The sequence below is a fragment of the Tupaia chinensis genome, unplaced genomic scaffold (assembly GCF_000334495.1).
Source record: "Tupaia chinensis unplaced genomic scaffold, TupChi_1.0 Scaffold000704_1, whole genome shotgun sequence".
Taxonomy (NCBI): Eukaryota; Metazoa; Chordata; class Mammalia; order Scandentia; family Tupaiidae; genus Tupaia; species Tupaia belangeri.
Genome location: NW_006160227.1, coordinates 3,493,706 through 3,500,803, shown reverse-complemented (window position 1 = coordinate 3,500,803; position 7,098 = coordinate 3,493,706). Strand labels below are relative to the sequence as shown.

Below are 7,098 nucleotides of genomic sequence, written 5' to 3'. Positions count from 1 at the left end.
TGGTTTTGGTTCCCGTAGCAACCCCAGTCTGTTTCTCAACAGGGGCCTCTAGCCAGGCTCCCGCTGCCTGAGTCACCCCGACCAAGGGTTTTGTTTGTTTCCCTTACATAAACCTGACTCCAGTGTTTAATGGCTCCCCTCAAAGACACACCGCACTTCAACAGAAAGCAGAGAACCCCGCGTGGAATGGCAGGTTCCCAGTCTACACAGAAACAAGATCTGATCTTTCAGGTACCCGTGGCTGTCATCGGCTGTTCCCAGGGGATGGTATATCTTCAAGAAAGTGCAGGGCCACGTCTTTTTTAGATAAATGCTTTATTTTTTTTTTCTCAAGATGTTATAAAATATATTTCTCCTGCATATCTATAGCGTATAGAGCGTTGTAAATTTACCCAGTCATGAATGTAATTTAACATCAATCCATGTCACTAACAGTTCCTTCATTCTCCATCAGTGCTTCTCCTTTCCTTTCTTGATTCTTGCTCTCTTGGTTCTCATCTCCTGCCACCACAAAACGTCACTTCAAAAACCAGACCCAACGGGCTGGTCATCTGGGACAGCCCGCGCCCCTCCCTGTAGAGACAGCCTGAGGCTGTGTTAGTACACCTGATTACTTAGTAAACGTGGCCTGCAAGGAAGCCTGACACCTGCAGGAGGTGAGCACGCGTTTGACAGATGAAGACAAGGCGGGGCTGGTGCATTCCTGACCGCACCATCATCCACTTACTAGTGGTGTCTACGAAAAAACTGGCGTTTCCCAAGAAGGGAAGAACAGGTCCAGGAGGCAGAAAATGTCTCCCTGGGAAGAGTTCCCTAGCTCGAAAAGCTCTGCAGGTCCTGCCTGGGTGAATCCGACAGGGGCTGGGCTGGGCTGGGCTGGGCCAGGCCAGGCCCGACCTATAGATTAGCCTCACCAGGTCTGAGTGCAGCTTGGGCAGAAGGCGCCCAGCCAAGTGCAGTCTAACCACCAGGGGGCACTGGCGTCACAGCTTCTCAAAAGGGAACAGGTGGGAAGCGGCAGCTTTCTTTTCCCTTTTTGTCTTCCTGGGACCCTTTGGCTTCTGTTCCTCTTCGGCTTCTCGGTTTTGAGGCCAGGAGGCAGCTAGAATCCTGGCTGCTTCTGCTTGAGAGCTGGTCCCCTCCTCTTCATCAGAAGAGAGTCCGCCTCCTGTGTGTGGGGCTACGACCTCACTCTGGGCGGGCAAGGAGGGGACAACAGAGGCCAGGTCAGTGATCACAAGTGCCAGCAGGAGGCCAGCAAGCTCCCAGTTGCCCGAGCTGTGTGGCTCTGGGAGGACACAGGCACCAGGTGGGCCCGGAACAGCCCAGACCTTTCCTCCACCCCTGCCTTCCTCAGCCGGGGCAGCAAGCAGGGACTTGGCAAGGAGCTAGGAGCCGAGTACCCGGGGACCAGAGGACATCAGGGCAGTCAGACCCGGCACGGCGGATCAGAGCTTGCACCTCGTCGTTACAGCCCCAGCCCCAGCCCCGGCCCTCAGCGCCAGTCCACCTGAGGCTGCACTCCAAGGGTTGGCTGCAGGGTGGGAGCCCATGGCAGCCAGGAGTCAGAACAGAAAGCCCGAGGAAGGGGCCTCAGAAGGGATTCACGGGAGCTTGACAGAAATATTTTTAAAAGGCAAACAGGAAGCGTGCAGAGCAGGAGGCAGTGAACTGCTTCCCCGAAGGTGTTTCTGCCCTGCTGCACACCGCTCACACTGCGTAACTGCGCTGGGGTCTGTCTGCCCCCACCCCGAAGGTGTTTCTGCCGTGCTGCACACCGCTCACACTGCGTAACTGCGCTGGGGTCTGTCTGCCCCCCAGATGGGAGCCCCTCGAGGGCCGCAGGTCGCATCCACACCTGGGTCCACAGCTGGCCTGACAGGGCAGGGGCTGTCGGAGGTGTCCTGAGGGAACACCTCCAGGCCTGGGGAGGGCGGCAGGCCCCGGGAACCTGGAGGGGCCGGTGGTGTGTGAACACAGACACAGGACACTCGGTCCTCCCTATGTGGACCAGACCCACAGCAGGTGCTCATGCAGACAGGGGTGGGCAAGGGGACCTCGGGACAGGGCTGGGGGCTGAAGAGCCAGCTGTGACTCCTGGACATAGCCAGGGAGACACAGGACTGCAGTGTCTTAACGTAAAGCCACCTGTGACTTGATGTCTGGGCAGAGTCCGGGCCGGAGTTCCCTGAGCTGCAGCTCTGAGAAACAGGCCCACACTGACCTTGGTCCCGTAGCGGAGCTTCAGCCTTTCCCTGATGAGCAGCCCCTTGGTCAGCAGCTTCCAGTTCCCCAGAGCCCGCTTCTCTTTCTTCTGCAAACAAGATGAGTGGGGGGACAATGTTAGGGACCGACGTTTTCGGGAACAAATCTCAAGATGGGACCTGTGAACATACATGTCCTTTTTCTCAAAAAATACACACACACACACACAAACATATAATTTTATGTTAAAAAGTATCATGTTGGGACCAGCAGATGGCATAATGGTTATGTCACTTGACTCCCACATAGTCGACTGCAGTTCGAATCCCGGACCTGGTAGCTTAAAAAAACTCACGCTGGGCGTTTGTGCATGTGTGCCCAAGATCCCAGGAGAATGGAGAAAGGACTGCAGTGTGGCCATCCCCCCTGGGGCCTCTCTAACTGCCCTGACTCTAATATGCTCATTGCAGAAGGCTGTTCAGAACAGAGACCACGGCGATTCCTCTCAAGAGAGAGGCAGACAGGGAAATCAGGTGGAATTGTGGTTAAAGTGCCAGACTCCCACATGGCTGACTGTGGTTCAAGTCCCGGATCTGGAGGCTCGAAACACATGCCAGATGTGTGTGTGTGTGTGTGTGTGTGTGTGTGTGTGTGTGTGTGTGTGTGAACCCGAAGGACAATGGAGGAAAAAGGAATGCAGCATGGTCATCCCTCCTAAAGGGGGATTTCTTACTTTCTATCTTGCTGGCAAGGGCACACGCCCTACAGCAAAAATCTCTAAAAAAAAATAATAAATTAAAAAGAGGCAGGTTTCTCAGTCCCAGATCCAGGCCTGGAGTGAACCGTGAGGAGTGGACAGAGGCCTGTTCTGTTCTAGCCCAGACTCACTCCTGAGGGCGCCTTCTATGAAGGGGGAGCTGGAAAGAGCTTTGGCACATACGCCCTCCCCCTCTTCCTCTCCCTGGGTGCACGGCCCTGGGAGGTCAGAGACCCCCAGCTGTGCGCACCCCTGCTTCTCACTGGGGCCCTGCCCGCACCACTCACCTGCTGGCCCTGGGAGGTCAGAGACCCCCCAGCCGTGTGCACCCCTGCTTCTCACTGGGGCCCTGCCCGCACCACTCACCTGCTGCTCCTTCTTCTCAATGAGCGCCTGCTCGTTCTCCCAGGCGGCCAGGAGGACGTCTCGGAACTCCTCGCAAACGATGTAGCCGTCGGTTCTGTGGGGACACGACACAATGACCTTCCTTGAGCCTGCCACGTGCTCTGGCCTCTGCCCTCCCTGTGCAAAGGACGGTGGGCCACCAGGTAGCACTCCAGGCCGGAAGGATGTTCTGGGTCAGCAGGTGACAGACACCAGCCATGCACAGGGCAGGCCCATGCAAAGGGACACCGCCCCTCCCCGCCAAAGAGGGCTGAGGCGAGAGCCTGGACCCGAGGCTGACAGCTCACAGCTGAGCAGCCGCACAGAGAAGTCTGGCCCTCACCTGTGCCCAGCCCAGGGGACAGTGCTTTAGTCCGGGAGAGCTGCCTCCGGACAGAAGCCAGGGCTGGTGAGGGATTAAGCTGATTTCACGGGGCCAGGGTAAATGGGCCTTGCAGCCCCATGCCAGCTTCATCCCCACCTGTCAGCCCCCAGGCCTCCCTCCCGGCCTCCACTGGAGCCCCTCACGCACACGGGGTGGGAGTAGCCTCCGTGGAAATCGAAGCCCGTGATGGCCTGCACACAGTCGATGTCCAGCTTGCGGGCCACGCGCTGCAGGTTGGGCAGGTTGAGCTGGACGCAGCCGACGGGCATCATGCTGGGCAGGAAGAGGTACACGTTCCCAAACTCGTTCCGCGGCACCTGCGGGCGGGGGCACGCCAGAACGTGGCCAGCTGGAGCACCCCTGCAGCCGGCTGAGCCCTCCCGGGGCTGCTCTTACCTTCCCGCCCACGGCCACGGGGGGCTGGTACTGTTCCGTCTGCCAGTGGCCGAACAGGGCCAGGTCCTGATGGTCCTGCAGCTGGGGCTCGGCAAGGCGGGCCTTCCGCGCCCGGTTGGAAAAGCCCTTCACCATCTGCGCCAGAGGACACAGCGGGTCACGGCCACGTTCCTGGTGCCCGCACTTCCCTCACACCACGCTGCACCTCATTCAACCCTACAGCAAACCAACCAGATGTGCCTGCTTTTTATTTATTTCTTCCATGGGTCAGCGACAGAGAGTAAGAGAGGGGACACCTCAATGGGGCCTTTTTATGGGGAAAAAAAAAAAAATTTAAGAGATTTTTCCTATAGGGTGTGTGCACTTGCCAGAGAGACAGGGACAGAAAGCAAGAAATCATGCCCCACGGGGATGGCCACACCGCAATCCCTTCTCCTCTCTTCTCTCGGGATTTGGGGCACGCACACATGCCTGGCATGTATTTAAACAGCCAGGTCTGGGATTCGAACCGTGGCTGATGACATGGGAATCCAGCAATGTAACCATCACGCCACCTGCTGGTCCTATCAACAGGGTGTTGACACCACAATCCACTCCCAACTCCTGCCAGTGGGATCATGGGCACGTACAGACCCAGCATACTCATGGTGGTCACAGGACACGAACCTGGAACCTTCCGGTGTGGGTCAGTTTCACCTTTTACTGCCACACTGCTCCCCCACCACTGGCTGTGCTTTTCACCCCTTCTAGGACAGCTGGGCCTAGCTGACATCACCAGGGGGCTCACTCCCTTCTAGGCACTGTGCTCAGTGTTTTCGCGTGTTAAAACCTTACTTAATTTTCCTCTTTTTTTTGGAGAGGTTTTTGCTATATGGTGCATGCACTTGCCAGAGAGACAGAGAGAGACAGAGACAGAAAGCGAGAAATCACCCCCGGGGGGATGACCACGCTGCAATCCCTTCTCCTCCATTCTCCTCTCGGGATCTTGTCCTTAGCCCACACCTGCACCTCTCCTCCTCCTCTTTGGCAGCCCTTATCTCCTCAGGGAGAGCCCCGACCACTGCTGGGGTGTGTCCTGGGGTCCCGAGCGCTCACTGCTTTCCAGAGTGGGCGCGGTGCACTCAGGTCACACAGTGGTGGGGACACAGATTCTGTACAGAGACAGACAGCTGTCTGGGGTTAAGTCCGGGTTCTCGGCCTGGCCTCCATGGGGCACTTGGTTGCACGCTGGTTTGCAGAGCTGAAGGCCTCATAGACAGCGGCCCGAGCGTCCCTCAGTGCGGATCTCTGCAAACGCTAGGAAAGCTCACGTGTGGCCTCTGTCACATCTTCTTTATGTGTCTCTTCTATATACCCTTTAAAAAGGTGAAAACCACTCTGACGTTAGACCCTACCCAAACAGGGCACAGGCTGGGTGTGGCCTGCCTGCTGCAGTTAGCAGAGTCCTGGAGCCTATCAGCCCCTGGGGCTAGTTCTGAGGGCCAGCGCTGGTCAGCAACACCTACTGACCATAGACTGCTCAGGGCCGCAGGAGCTTGAAGGACACATGGAGGGCTTGGTCAGGAGAACAGAGATGGTGTCCAGGCCCCGAGGGGCACAGAAGTGTGAGGACACTGCATCTGGGGACCTGGAAGTGGTCTGGTAAGAGGCAGGCAGCAGAGCATCGCTCATGCGCCATGTGACAGGCTGCAGGCGAACACAGGGTGAGGGCAGGCTGTGTGAGGCTGGGCTTCACTGATCCCCGTGACGAGAAGCAGGGAATGGATTCAGCTAGGAAGGGGACTGCCATTACCCAGGGAACAGGTGCTGGAAACAGGAGCTGGGCCACAGGGATCAGGACGAGGATACTTTTTATTTTAGCTTATTTTCTGAGAGAGATTTTTGTTACAGGGCTCATGTGCTTGCCAGAGAAATCACCCCCGGGGGGATGGCCACACTCCAATCCCTTTTCCTCCATTCTCCTCTTGGGATTTTGGGCACACACACCTGGTGTGAGTTTTTCTTTTCTTTTTGGAGAGGTTTTTGCTATAGGGCACATGTGCCCACCAGAAAGACAGAGAGACAGAAAGCGAGAAATCATCTCCCAGCGGGGGATGGCCACGCTGCAGCCCCTTCTCCTCCATTCTCCTCTCGAGATCTTGGGCACACACACACACGCACCCGGCGTGAGTTTAAGCCACTGGGTCCGGGACTCAAACCACAGTATACTACATGGGAGTCCAGAGACATAGCCATTACACCAACTGCTGGTCCCCACCTGGTGTGAGTTTTAAGCTGCCAGGTCTGGGACTTGAACCACGGTCGACTGTGTGGGACTCCAGCAATGTAACCATTATGCCATCTGCTGATCCTAGGCAAGGAAATTTCTGAAGTTCGTTTCTTCCATAACTGGGAGGGGCAGCCCCAACAGGATCCTGATGCTGTGATCAGCCAGCTCGGCCAGCCCTGGATCATGGGTGCACACATGCCTGTATATTTAAGGCGGTCTCGGGACTTGAACTGGGAACCCTCCCATATGAGTTGCCTCATAGTGTGGTGTTTTACTGGTGTGTCTAGCAGAGACACGGGATGAACTCTAGAGCCTGCTGATACGACAGGCACTGCAAGTCACAGACACATAGGATCATGAAGACATATTAATAAAAACTAAAGGGATTTAAAATGCTTCATTAATGGGTATTTCTTACATGTTTATATTTTATATATATTTGAATATGTTTAAGTATGTTCAAATTTCATCTGCTTTTTAAATATACACTAGCTTTACTTCTGGTTAGTATTAGGCTAGTATCATTATTTTACACATTTAAACAATATGCATCATTTAGTGTGTGAAGAGAATTTACCCAACATGAAATACACCTCAAACCGGTCCAGTTTACAATCCTATACACGTTATCGACAGGTAATAAACCATTTCTGTATCTCACAAATGTCTGACTTCTCTATTTTTTTTCTCCCTAATTTCCTT

General features: G+C 55.3%; 1 protein-coding gene across 1 annotated transcript in view; it reads right to left on the bottom strand.

Annotated features, from left to right (window-relative positions):
- Nucleotides 1-482: 482 nt before the first annotated feature.
- Nucleotides 483-7,098, bottom strand: part of XPC (XPC complex subunit, DNA damage recognition and repair factor) — a gene marked incomplete at its 5' end in the record, with an annotated part of 40,633 nt that continues 34,017 nt past the window's right edge. Inside the window, 5 exon segments of the mRNA XM_014592485.1 lie at nt 483-1,193; nt 2,225-2,314; nt 3,329-3,422; nt 3,879-4,048; nt 4,128-4,262. Of these exon segments, the coding sequence (XP_014447971.1) occupies nt 984-1,193; nt 2,225-2,314; nt 3,329-3,422; nt 3,879-4,048; nt 4,128-4,262 (699 nt within the window).